Genomic DNA, 13,591 nt, shown 5'->3' on the forward strand with positions numbered 1-13,591 from the left:
CCAGGATTTGCTGGATACTAGTGACTCATTAGGTTGCAGAATTACAAACTGTCCCTCCAGATTCACTCCCAAAGGGGAAATCTTATAGCATTAATTATTCTAAGAGATAATGAGTCTAGGATGTTTCCCAGGGCATCTCTGGTTATGGTCCTCTTTAGAGACCTAGAATCCAATGCCTTCCACATAAGTAATCCTCTTAGGCCAGGCCACGAGACCCACTGGCATCTCTGTTTCTGGGACACTTTACAAGCTCCCCTCAAAGGCATGAGAAAAGACCTGGTGGTAATAACCCAATGAATAACATGGTCACCGGAGCAGAGCTACCAGTATGCTTCTCTCTGCCCACAGGACACTAAACCTACTCCCTGCCAGGACAAGAGGTGGATCTCTGTGAGCCACAAGACTTACAGGCAGATCAAAATGGCAGTGTCTGAGCCAGCTTCCTCTCACTCACCATGGCCTAGCCACCATGGCCGCTGTTTAGCTCCTCAAACAAGTGAATTGATTCCTCCTTTCCTTGGGACCTTTGCACTCGAGGTTTGCTCCACCTGTAACACTTTGGTGTCAGATCTTCACACGTTGATTCCTCTTTGTCATTCAGACATCAGCTCAAATGTGACCTCCCACTGAGTCCTGACCACCCAATCTAAAAGTTGCCTGACCCCTACCCCTCTCCCAGTTATTCACTTACTCTCCCTTCCATCACCCAGGTTTATTTTCTTCAGAACACTCACCATTCTCTGATATTATCTCGCTCACTTATTTACTTACATGCTTATTGTCTGTTTGCCCTTCAAAAGCAGTGACCTGTCTGTCTTATTCACTGGTGTGCATCCTGTGCCTGGAACAGTGCCTGGCCCAGAGCAGGTTTTCAGCAAGTATATGCTGAACAAGTGAATGCATGTATCTATGAATGGACTGTTCTGGGAAGAACTAAGAGCCCCCAGTTTCAGGTGTGAGACCTTCAGGGAAACCAGGAGAAAAGGCACTGAGGGGATCGATGCTTGAGAGCGCCCCTGTATATGCTTCACATCCATCAGGGCACCAAGTTCAAGCATTCTCTTCTCCCTGGTCCACCAGTCTCTCCACTGCCCCACACACTCCCTGGCAAACCCCCACACAGGGCTTGCCACAGAGAGTAAGAACACAGCTCTGTTTTCCTTCAGCTCAGAAGAAGCTGAACACAGTTCAGGAGATTCTGTGGCTTCACACTCAGTCCAATGCTTTGGAGCTGGGGTCTCAGCATAAACTCCAATATGGGCTGAGTAAATGGAGTGTCTTCTCAGAAGAGCTGGGTTCCTCTTCCTCTCGCTACTTAAAGCAACCAAGAGGTCTCCTCTTGGCTGCTGGATAGGGTGATCACCTTTCTAGGACACTTCCCACTCTAGTAGCTGCTCTGCCCAGAGCATTCACTGAGGCCAGGCCCTGTGCTCTGGCACTGGGGGTCTAGAGAAACTCATTCTCAGAACTGACTGCCTCCACAGTGGCAATAGGGGCTGTGCTGGGCTCTGCAGCACCTGAACGCTCTACGAAGCCAGCTAGAAAAGGGTCCCAAGTCAGTTGTGGGTATTCAACTAAACTAAGTCCCTCAAAGAGGCTATCTATCTGGGACCAGCCTGGCCTCCTAGAGCAGGGGGGCTTAAAGTGTGACAGGTTAGGGGTGGGCTTCCCGTGGGGAAAACTCTGAAGAAGTGATGCAAGAGCCACTAAAACTGAAGGGTCTCTGCCCAGAGACTTCAACCCACCTCTGCCTGACACACATCTCCCTCCACGCCACCCTCCCTGAGCTGTTTCATTTCCTCTCAGAAAACTTTGTTTTGGTTTGATATTTGCCTCTAGGCCTCTGGGAGAATTTTCTGAGCTTTGTTTCTCTTCTTGTTTCTAGGATACCTGAGCTGCTCCTAGAGCAACAAGCTCAGTAGGAACAAGAGAGTGGGGGAGGAGAGTGGGGTTAGGATCACCAGACAGAAAGAGAAGGAAGAGAGGCAGGGAGGGAAAGAGCCCACTCGGCTCACACAAACTTTGGTGGCCTCCAGACACCCCAGAGGCACATCACGGAGCTCTAAGACAGAGCAAAACTAAAACACCCAGAAAGGGGCCATTGGCATAGAGAGCTTGAAGTTCTCGGAAATCAAAAGCCAGGGAGTAGATCGGGGCACTGCCCAGGGCTGGCCCAAGCCAAGCACGCAAAGGAAACCTACTAGAGGTCACATCAGGGAAGCTTCCATACACCACCTGGAAGGATAAGGCCTCCCAGGCACACGCACCAGACTAGGACCTGCCCATAAACAGAAGCATACACCCTTAAAGGCGCCAGGCCTGGGGGGGCACGGGGAGCAGAGCTCCACACTCCCCAGGGCAGGGACATAGGGATCAGCAAGCTCGGAGAAGCAGTCCAGGCCTTTCCTGCCCATCCCACATTCAACCACAGCCCCACCTCCAACAAGAAGAAACCTGGCTTTCCCAGGCAGAGGCAAGATCTAGTGGAATTCCCCTGAGGCAGGCTGCACAGGGTAGCCGGCAACAGAGGTCATTCATCAGCTTGGGTCTGCAGGAGCAGGAGGCCACCTCAGCCTCTGTAGAGTAAAGCCAGTGCAGCTCCCACAGCGCCCCCACCACAGACATCAAACGCCAGAGGGCCGCTCAGGAGAGACACTGATTCAGGAACCCAGGGGCAAAAGTCTCCCTGACATAGACTGAGATGCCCATAAATTGAGCTCTTCTCATTCGAATTGCAGGTAGACAGCTGAGGGGAAAAGCAGCTTTTAAAAATAAGCAGAGGGGCCAGCCCAGCGGCACAGCAATTAAGTTCGCACGTTCCACTTTGGCGGCCCAGGGTTCACCGGTTCGGAGGGTGTGGACCTATGCCCCACTTGTCAAGCCATGCTGTGGCAGGTGTCCCACATATAAAGTAGAGGAAGATGGGCACAGATGTTAGCTCAGGGCTAATCTTCCTCAAAAAAAAAAAAAACAGCAGAAAGTCTAGTCTCCCCCACCTCCCTTCCCAATTTTAGGAGTAGGAGCTCTGCAGTCAGACTACTTGGATAGGCATCCCAATATAGACACTCATTAGCAGTGTGACCTTGAGCCATCTGCTTACCCTCTCCGAATCTTAGTTTCCTCCTCTAAAATATGGGATGATAACAGTACCAACCTCACAGGGTTGCTCTGAGTATTAAATAAAATAATTCCTGTAAAGTGCTTAACAAAGTGCCTGGCACAGAATAAATTCGTGACAAAGGCAGCTTTTTTAACAGGATGATAAAACTAAGAGAGTCACATATCTGGTACAAAAACTGTCTACAAAAGTTGCTGTGGAAATCACACTGGGGAACTCAGCATTCCCAAGTTGATGGTGGGGGAAGAGGGGTGGAGCAGCGGCCTTCCATTTTCCTGTTCCTGTGCCCAGGAGCAAGGAACAGAGGTTGATGGAGAGAACCAGAAGCAGACGGAACCCTAAGATTCCAAAAGAAGCACTTCTGCAAAAGCCTAAAAATACTATGGTTGGGGTTTTCCCATCTGTAGGAGCAGGGGAGTGAAAAGGTAGCAAGAGAGAGAACACCAGCCCCAGAACCTACCTTTCTTCTAAAGCACTGACATCTCTCAAAGTAACTAGAGTAGACAAATGTTCAGAGCAGCATTTTTCATAATAACCAAAAAGTGAAAACAACCCAAATGCCCATCAACTGATGAATAGGTAAAATGTGGTAGATCCATACAACAGAATGTTACTTAGCCATAAAAAGGAATGAAGTACTGATACCTACTACAACATGTATGAACCTTGAAAACATTATGCTAAGTGAGAAAAGTCAGTCACAAAAGGCCAAGTGTTGTACGATTCCATTTATAGAAAATGTCCAGAAGAGGCAAATCTATAGAGACACAAAGTAGATCAGCGGTTGCTTAGGTCTAGGGGTCTTGTGGAGAAATGGAGAATGACTGCTAATGGGTATGGGGTTTCTTTTTTGGCATTATGAAAATGTTCTAAATTTGATTGTGGTAATGGTTGTACAACTCTGTGGATATACTAAAAACCACTGAACAGTACATTTTAAATGGGTGAATTGTGTGATATGTGAATTACATCTCAATAAAGCTATTTTTAAAAATGACTAGAAATTAGATACTGAAGATGGTGTTGGGAGCTATGTATAATATAAAGTGTGACTCTCTGAGTGTGAGTGGATGGCCAAAAAGCAGGACAGGATGGCAACAAGAACAACATCCAACAAAGAGCCTTTACCTGGCCCTATATCTCCTTTAAAAAATGGCACCAAAACATTATTAACCTGGATATATCTCCAAGAAGATACCAGAAAACTCCTGCCCACCCCAATTGGTTTAGCATGGCTATACACTCCCATGCAGTAAGACCTCTTCCAAGGCACTTACCCAGCCGGGTAGGCAACTAAACCTGATCGGGGGTCACAGGCAAGTCCGCTGCCTCCAGACACTGTTATTCCAAGCACCTTCTCCAAGGTCACCTGTTAGAGCAAGACAGAGAAATGACATGTTATGGACAGAGTAGGGTTGGGAAGGAGGTGCTGAAGGTACCTGGGACCATCCAGCAGGGCTGACTGCTTTCCTGATGACTCTGTCTTAGGAGAGTGGCGCTACTGACTTGTCTAGGTTCTGTTCTGGCCCCAGGCCCCTGGATCACACAGGGAAAAGCCAGTGTGCATAGCCAGCTTTTAACTCAACCTTCTGGGACCATGCGAAAGAAAATGAAGTGGTTAAAGCTCAGCTCATGGCCACAGAGGAACAAGCACTCCCCCAACCCAGGAAGGCTCTGTTTCCAAGAGAAAGCCTTGGGTCCCCAGCCTGGCCTCTTGGGTCTATGAGACTCAGGGGAGAGGTTACTGATCTTCATGCCTTCACAGGCATGAAAGATAAGGCCACTCTGATCTACTAAGAGCCAGAAGAATGTTAGGTATCATTTAGGTGATTCATAATATCCCTGATGTTTGCATTCCATCACGTTCTCCCCCTGCATCAGAGGATTCCACCCCCCAAAATGTCTGCCAGTTCATACAGACTACGAGCCTAGGAGGCAGAAACATGGCTTAATGCTGTGTTTTGCAAAGCACAGATGCTCAGAGTACTCTAATTATTATTATTAAGCCACAACTCCCACAGAGATGAAAGAGAAACATGTGTGAAGTGCTCAGAGATTATGAGAGGACACAGCCACAAGAGACACTCACCATCCCTCTCATCATCACTATCGTTACCCTGCGCTGTCTGCAGCCCTGAGGCGCACACTGGACTAACCTCAAATTTGTTTACTGGTCTTTCTGCTACATGATCCCATGTGAGATTCAGACCGCCCTGTAACCTCTTATTTATCACTCCACCTCACTCTCTGCTACAGAACGTCTTGCTTGTCACTCCAGGTCCAGTCTCCTCCAGTACTGTCTGGACTCCCTGCAGTGGCCCTCCTCAGGGATGTTCTTGGTCTTCACTGGCTCAGAGAGAGGGGCTTCTGAATGCAGAATGGCGACGTAAACAGGCTAGCCTGTTCTCTGCTAAGAGAGTTTCAGAGGCCCTAGGAGGGTGACATAAACCAGAAACACTTCAGGGGTGTTTATATCCACAGCAGGGTGAGCTACTCCTAGTCCAGGCCAGTTTCTAGAGAGAGGAAGCCCAGAATCAATTAGGGTAATTTTAGGATCTCTCCCAACCAGAGAACTCAAAGTGCTCCTAGAGGGCCTGTTTAAATTCTTATCTCCAAAGACCATTTGAATTAGGCTGGAAAGAAATGCCCTGTGGTGGCCAAAGACTATTAGTTCTAGGGCACCATAGCAACCCATGGCCACCTGGCAAGCACCAAACTTGCCAGTTGCCCTTGGGCCTACCTGAGGCACTAAACCTAATGTGGGATAAACTAAACATGAGCCTACTCTACACATCCTTGAGAGTTCACCCACACTTTTTCTCAGTTTAATGCACCCTTGGCACTCAGTCACTTTTCTAAAAGGCCTGAGCATCAGGCACTGACTGGAGAGTACAAAATAACCCTGGGGAAGTCCAGGGGATACTTAGCTCAGGGCACCACTCCCTCTCCTGGCACTGTGCCTCTGGCCATCCCAGGGGGAGGGGTATTCAGGAACATTCCTACCACACCAACTGCCTACAGCAGAGAAGAGAGAGAGAAGAGCCTGAGGTCAGCTTTACCCACATAGATGGGAAAGGTTACAAAATCAAGTGCAGTGAGCTAAAAGCCCGCTCAACTCCTATTCTCTTCAACCTAATCTGATTTCAGGCAAATTCTTTGGATTCAAATTTACATCAATCCCTCCCTTTACTTCAGCTTTGGTCCCAAGAAGTCACAGCAATCTGTTAGTTCTCAGCTTCCCTTCCCTCTGACAAGAATTTGGGTAGGTGTTTTGTGGGTAGATGATCCAGTTCCAGTGAGAATTAATTCTGAAACTAGCTTGGACTTTTCAACAGCAATCTAAAGCAAGGAGACCGGACTTACTCAGACCCTAAAGATCAGTGTTTATCAAACGTTTCTGACCACAACCCACAGTAAGAGACACATTTTATGTCTCTTTTATATCATGGCCAGTACACATGCATGTATGTGTATGTGCGTAAAACTGAAATAAAGTTTCACAAAACAACACTTACTCTTATTGCAGACACACTTTATTTCCTATTATATTCTATTTCATTAAAAAATAATTCTGGTCTTGGCCCACTTTATTGATTTCATGACCTACAAATGGGCTGGCAGCTCCAGCTTGAGAAGCCCTGCTACAGACCACCTTTTTCCACCGGGCCTGGGTTCCAGGCTCTGATCTCTAGCACCTTTGTGTTCCTTAGTCACTTTCCTCCCAGGACTCTCAGCAGTGGAACAGACATCCGGGCTAGGAAACCCCAGGGGCAGGAGTTTGCCTGGGCTCAAAACTTGGCTTATTTTCAAAGGATTTATGGGTTTGGGCTTTTTCTGGCTTTCTGAGCAGCTATCCAAGGGGAAAAAGGCAGTTTCCTTTGGCGCTGTGGAGGGGGAGGAGCAGGGAAAAAACATTCAGGGGCATCAGCTGGTTTTTATTTTATGTTCTAACTCAAACCAGCTTCCTGTTTGCAGGGAGGTTTTGGGCTGAGCTCCACTTTCAAAGGAGCTTGAGAGTCCAGAGCTCCTGCAAGGTCTCCAACATCCAGGCTCATTTTGCAAGGCTCCAGCACGACGGACTTTACAGACTGACTCTCTTCCTCTCATAACCTTCTTCATAGCTTCTCTTTACAAAAAGCTGTTACAGCTTCCATCAACCCTAGAAAATGCAGGCTAACCTGGACACCCCTGCAAACACACCACAGTCTAAGTGCACCCAAGTTCACGCGGTGGTGTGCTGGAGGCGGCTCATGAGAGCTGACTGTGCACATCTTTCCCCATCTCCACATTCAGTAACAGCACATTGGTAGCTTGAAATTAACATGGTGGGAGTATGGACACCATGGAAATCAGAAATGCTACAATTCAGGGCCCCTTTCTTCCCCTCAGAGAGACTAAACATTTACCAACACAGCACTTGACAGTTGAAGCCACTATTATCTCTCACTAGCACTACGGGTGTAACTCTCATGTGTTCGCTCTGCTTCAGTCCTCGCCCCCTATAGTCTTTTCCTCAACATGGCAGGCCACAGTGATTCTTTTAAAATATACATGAGATCATGTCACTACTCTGCTCAAAAGCCTCCCATGGATTCCCATCCTTAAGTTCAAATCCAAATACTTTACCCTGGTTTACAAGGCCCTAAATCATCTGGCCTTTGGCTACCTCTCTGACCTCATTTCCTACACTCTTCCCCTCCTTTACTCCATCTCAACCACCCTGGCTGCCTTAAGCACCTCAAGCAGATTCTAGCCTAGATCCTTTGCATATGCTATTCCTTCGATTAAAATGCTCTTCCCTGAGCTATTCCCATGGCTAATTCACTCAGATCTTTGCTCAGAACTTTTCTCCTCAGAGAAGGCTTTCTAGACCAAGCTTTACTGCTGTCACTTTATACTCAACTTACTCTGCTTTATTTTTCTTGATAGCACTTAGAATCAGGTAGTGACTCAACATTAATTACATCTCTATCCACATACTTACCCTGTCTTCTCCATCAGAATATGAGCTCCTGACAGCAAGACCAGAGTTGCTACCCCTCACTGATGGATCCCTAGTGCTTTAAACAGTGCCTGGCACACAATGGGCGCTTGATAAATATTTGATGACTAAATGAATGCATGGCAGAGCCTTCAGGAACAGTGAAAGATAAGACATGAGAAGCTCAGGAAAACTGGGGTATTTCAGGCCAGTACAGGACAAGCACAAACAGAGCTTAATGGTACAGGTAACATTTTGTTTCCTAAGCTGATGTTGGGCACACAATTGTTCATGCTATTATTCCATATGTCTTTATTGTATGTCTTAAATACTGCACAGTAAATGCTAAAAAGAGAGAAAAGATACGGTCCAGGATGTGGTGTGGGGCTCAGTATCTCATGAGTAACATCCTTCTATAATTCACAACCCTGACTTCTCTCTTTATCCTCAAGCCGTTTCACTGACACTCACTAACCCAGCAATGCTGGGGCAAAAGGGTACAAAGAACTCAAGAACACGTGTTTTTATTTGATTTAGGTTTCTCACTAAGTGCTTATGAGGCTGCACATTGTTACAATGCTCTGACATGCCACTTCCAGCAGAAGCTTTCACGAAGCACTGTGCATACTCCTTCTCCTGACTGCAAGCAGGGCAGCAGGTGACGAGCCAGGCCCCTCGGCCTGGGTCCCTGTGTACCTGATGCACAGAGCCCTCTGCTGACCCGCACTGAATATAAAGAAACTGTCTGTTAAGTCAGGGAGACTTTGAGGTGATTGGTTAGCACAGCATGACCTAGCCCAGGGATTTTCACACTTTTTGATCTCTCACACTCTGGTTTCTTTACACTCTTAGAAATCATCAAGGACTCCAAAGAGCTTTTATTGATGCAAGCTACATCTATCAATATTTACTATGTTAGAAATTACAATGGGAATATTTAAATATATTCATTAATTCATTAAAAATAACAATAAACCCATTACACGTTAACATAACACTTTTATTAAAAATAACTCTATTTTCCAAAACAAAAAAAATTTTAGTGAGCAGAGTGGCATTGTTTAACATTTTTGCAAATCTGTTTAATGTCTGGCTTAATAGAAAACAGCTGGATTGCCATATCTACATCTGCATTCAATCTGTTGTGATACATTATTCTCATTGAAGATGAAGAAAATCTAGCCTCATTTGGATATGTAATTGGAAAAGGGGGATCTCATAGATCTCCTAACAAGGTTTTGGGGACCCCAAAGGTTCTCATACCACACTTTGAAAACCAATGACCTAGCCCCTCTTGAATACTACAGCATCTTTCCACACAAGGAAACAAGCCCACTAGTGTGGGAGTTCTGGCCTCAAACATCATTTGAGGAAACTGAGGAAGGGAAGAGGCCCTCTGAGAAAATAGTCCTCAAAGTCTGGGATGGGGCCCAACGTTCTGACAGGAACTTCAGCTCCAAACCCTCATGGCCCAAATGCCAAAGAAACACAGCCCAAAACACACATCAGTCCAGGTAACTGATTATGGCCAGTGGCTTGGGGCACAATTGCTACAGGAAGCTGGTGCTCTGATACATCCACAGTTCTACGAACATCGCTTCACGCACAAGTGAAAACTCAGAACTAAGAAGAGAGCACCCACTTTGTACTCTAGTGATCTCCTCCACATCCGAAACTCAGCCTAGAAGCAGGCAGTATACTCAAGTTGTGACCTTAGCCTTTGCTTTGGCAGGTTGAGATGGAGGAAAGCTTACACCAACCTGAAAGAGGGTGTCATCTTTCCCCAGAAACAAGGCTGCAGGAGGGCAGAATTACTACAGATATACTGAATACCCACCACTCCTAATATGCACTAGGCAGGGCAGTACTGTAACCTCTTGAGAGAAAGAAAGAAGGAAAATCATCCCTCACTGTAATGAAATAAAGGGATAACTTCATAATAGCCTATTCCCAAGAGAGAAGGAAAGAATAAAGTCAACTGTTTAAGTGCTCTTCTGGCTCTCATTAAAGTAGATGGAAAAAACAGGTGGCTCAGAGGCAATAGACAGGACTACTCATTCATACTAGACAGAATAGTATTTTGCAACATGCAGATTGCAGCATATTAACAGGACCTGAAATCTATTTAGTGGGAAATGAAGAAATAGAACAGAACAAAAATCTCATGGCATGTAGTAAGGGGAAATATTGATCATGAAACTTTTGTTTCAAGGGTGTGTGTGTGCGTACTGGTCACAATGTAAAAGGTGTTTCTTAATATGAGTGGTTCTCAAAAAAGCTTGAGAGCCACTGGTATGCTATGTGGGACCCTAAGATGAAGAATACACAGACTTTACCTTCTACCCTCAAAATCCATCAAGGAAGATAAATGATATACTACAAAGCAATCCCACATGTGATGAGGGTCATAAGAAAGATATAAAGTGCTCCAGAAGAGGAAGAGAGATGATTTCTGAAAAGGATCAAGAAAGCGAAACAACAAAGCTTTCCTGGGAGTGAGATGGTATTTGGCCTGGGCCTTGTAGCAAGGATGGGATTTTGATGGTGGAAATACAGAAAGAAGGAATTCTCAGCAGAAGAAGCTGCATGAACAAAAAGTTTGACAGACGGAAACAGCAGGTAAACAATGGTAAAAGCAAAGATTGTGCAGGAGAGTAAGTCAGGAGAGGTAGACTGCAACCAGACGAGGAAGGGCCTTGAACGCCAAACCAAGGGGAGTCATCTGTAGGTTCTGGGAAGCCACGGAAGGGTTTTGGGCCAGGGACACAACCAAAGCTATGTTTTGGTGATGATGTCTATAAGACATACAACACAGGCAGGGAGCCCAACTAGGAGGCTATTAGAATAGTCCAGGCGAGAAGTAATGAGGATCTAGACCAGCATGAAGATAGTGGGAGGAGAAAAGAAATGATGGATTCAAAAGTAACAAAGCAAATAGAATTGGCAAGACTGGGCACCGTAAAACTCTGAAGGAAAAAGACAGAAGACACATTTTGAACCTCAGAGATAGGAAACAAGGTGGTGCCGTGAAAAGAAATGGTGCCGTGATCAGAAAGAGGACCTGCATCTGGACAAAGGAAGAAGGATGGGAGCCGACGATGTCTGTTTTAGATAAGATAAACCTAATGCACTCCAAGAATATTTAATAGGAACCACAGAACATTCAATTTAGCAACATAAACATGGAATTGATACTTGGCAGAGAGGTCAGGACTAGAAATAGATATTTGAGAATTATTTACATGGAGGTGAAAACCACCATTCAAAGTACAATGAGACAGGAGAAGACAGAGGGAAGGGAGAGAGAGAGGCTGAGGACAGAACCTTGAGGAATACCTATTTTTAGAGTACGGAGAAGATGAGGTGGCAGGCAATTAGAAAGGGAAGAGGAGAGCCAGGACGCCAGTGAAGGAGGCAGTTTCCATAAGGGAGAGGTAGTCAATGAAGTGCCAAAAAAGAAGTGAAGGAGTCAAGAAAAGGAATCTCCATAGTCCACAGCCATCTGTGACATAGGTGGCACAGCACAGGGTCCCCAGCAGTCCCAGATCCCTAAACACATGATCCCAGGAACTGTGGGCAGTGCCTTCTAAGCTTTTCTGGTATCTCTCTCTCTCTCTCTCGTCCCTAGATCTAATCAGTCCACAAGCTAAAGAGGCACCAGCCAATGAAAGATCCAGTCTGTGGAGCCAAGACAATGGCACTGCTAGAGAAGGGGTTCTTGCTTGAGCCCATGGCCTAAGTGGTTCAGATTTGCTCTTCCTTTCTTGGAGTGAGGAGCCACCACAGGGAGTCTGCAATGGCAAGGGAGCAGCTACTCCCTTGAGAGAGAGAACTAAGAGGCCAGAACCACAAAAGGCCAGGGTCATCTAGGATTCAGCTGACCTCAAACTGGTAAAGAAACCCCAGCAACCGGGAGGAAGCTGATCTCTGTTTTTGTTGCCATGTTTTGTTGCCACCAGTTTCTTTCTTCCCCCCTTCTCCTTTTCTCCACTTCTCAATCCCACTCGACACAAGTTATAAATACCTGAGTTATAAGTCATTCCAGCCAAACTATGGGCTTACTATTTCCATAAACAAGCATGTCACAGACCTGTCCCAAGCAGAGAGCTCTCCGCCCTTCCCTCCCTTCCTGCAGGTTAAGAATAACTATGCTTGTCTCTTGCCCACACACTACACTCTCATCTCACAAAGCAGAGTCTCCACCAGATTCTGAGAATTGCCACTTATGCAAAAGCCACAGAGGAAGCCCAAGACCAGCAGGCTTTGTGCAGAGACGTAGCCAGTTGGGCAGAGACCCAGTGACTGGCCAGGGGAGGGGGAGGTGGCGCCGGGTATCATGCCCAAGCTCACTCACTCCTGCTCCTTCAGAGTCCAAAGTGCTATCTTCCCAGAGGCAGGAAGGGACACAATGGCCACTCCAAGACTGCAGAACAGACCTTGCCTCTCTACTCTGCTCCTGGTATCTACCCCATCTGGCTGATTTACAGTTCTACTGTCTATACTATGAAGGATCCCAGAAACAAATAACTTACAGTATGACAGAAAAACCAGGCCCCCTCAGAGTTCAGAATTAGTTGGAGTTGAGCCAATTCTCCGGTGCCGGGATTAAAATAGCCTCAGCTTCTAAGGAAGGTAATCTGCCACTGCTTGGGAGGAGGTGACCTTAGAGCTCCTCTAGCCATAAGCCCCTGGAGACTACAGAACAAGGGTGCCTGATCTTGGCCTATGGATAGTATTACTCAGACAGCTTAACAAGATTTTTTCAGATAGCAATCCCCACCTTATCCCCATCCCCTGCCTCCACAAGATTCTCAATCAACAGATAAGGAGTGGGGTTCAAGAATCTGCACATTAAAGCTCTCCAGTTGGTTCTACAGATTAATCAGGTAGGGAACTACTAAATTAAAGCATTTTGACTTTTTATTTCCAAATTTCAGCCCCTCCTGGGACTAAGGAGAAAACAATATTCTAAGTATTCATACAAGAATACCCAGACCAATGGGGTGCAAAGGGTTTTGTGCAGAGAGAGGGTCTATAGCTATAACAGCCACGATTCACATGTGTACTTTGACCTGAGAACTGTGCTAAGCACTTTACAAGATTATCTCATTTAATACTCTTGACAGCTTAATGAAGGACTAGTATCATCTCCGTTTTACAGACAAAGGAGTCAGGTAGGTAGTGAGTGGAAAAACCAGGATTTAGACCTAGGTCTGTTTGGTTCCAGAAACTATAGTTCCCCAAAACCACCAGAATGTGGCAGTTTCTGAAAGAGCACACAGGGAAGTCACTGTGCCTCCATAGAGGCATCAAGGACAGGTCTGAGAACCAATGTAGAAGGCAGAGAGAGGGCACAAGATGAAGCAGAGGGACAATAGGGTCTTCTCCTGCTAGCTGTAGTGTTTTAAAAAGATTAGCAGGCCTTATCAGTTGCTGAAATGGGTCTAAAAAATGGCTTCTGACCTCTCCTCACTGAGATGATTGCAGAGAAA

General features: G+C 46.2%; 1 protein-coding gene across 6 annotated transcripts in view; it reads right to left on the reverse strand.

Annotated features, from left to right (window-relative positions):
• Nucleotides 1-13,591, reverse strand: part of MAPKBP1 (mitogen-activated protein kinase binding protein 1) — a 51,713-nt gene that overhangs the window by 22,120 nt on the left and 16,002 nt on the right. For 5 of the 6 annotated variants that reach the window (XM_014857343.3, XM_070503360.1, XM_070503346.1 and 2 more), the window contains exon 3: nucleotides 4,396-4,487. In XM_014857343.3, the coding sequence (XP_014712829.1) occupies nucleotides 4,396-4,487 (92 nt within the window). Of the gene's footprint in view, nucleotides 1-4,395; nucleotides 4,488-5,357; nucleotides 6,262-13,591 lie in introns of those variants that run through there. The other variant, XM_044765103.2, reaches the window with a different exon arrangement.

This window comes from Equus asinus, chromosome 2 (assembly GCF_041296235.1).
Source record: "Equus asinus isolate D_3611 breed Donkey chromosome 2, EquAss-T2T_v2, whole genome shotgun sequence".
Classification (NCBI taxonomy): Eukaryota; Metazoa; Chordata; class Mammalia; order Perissodactyla; family Equidae; genus Equus; species Equus asinus.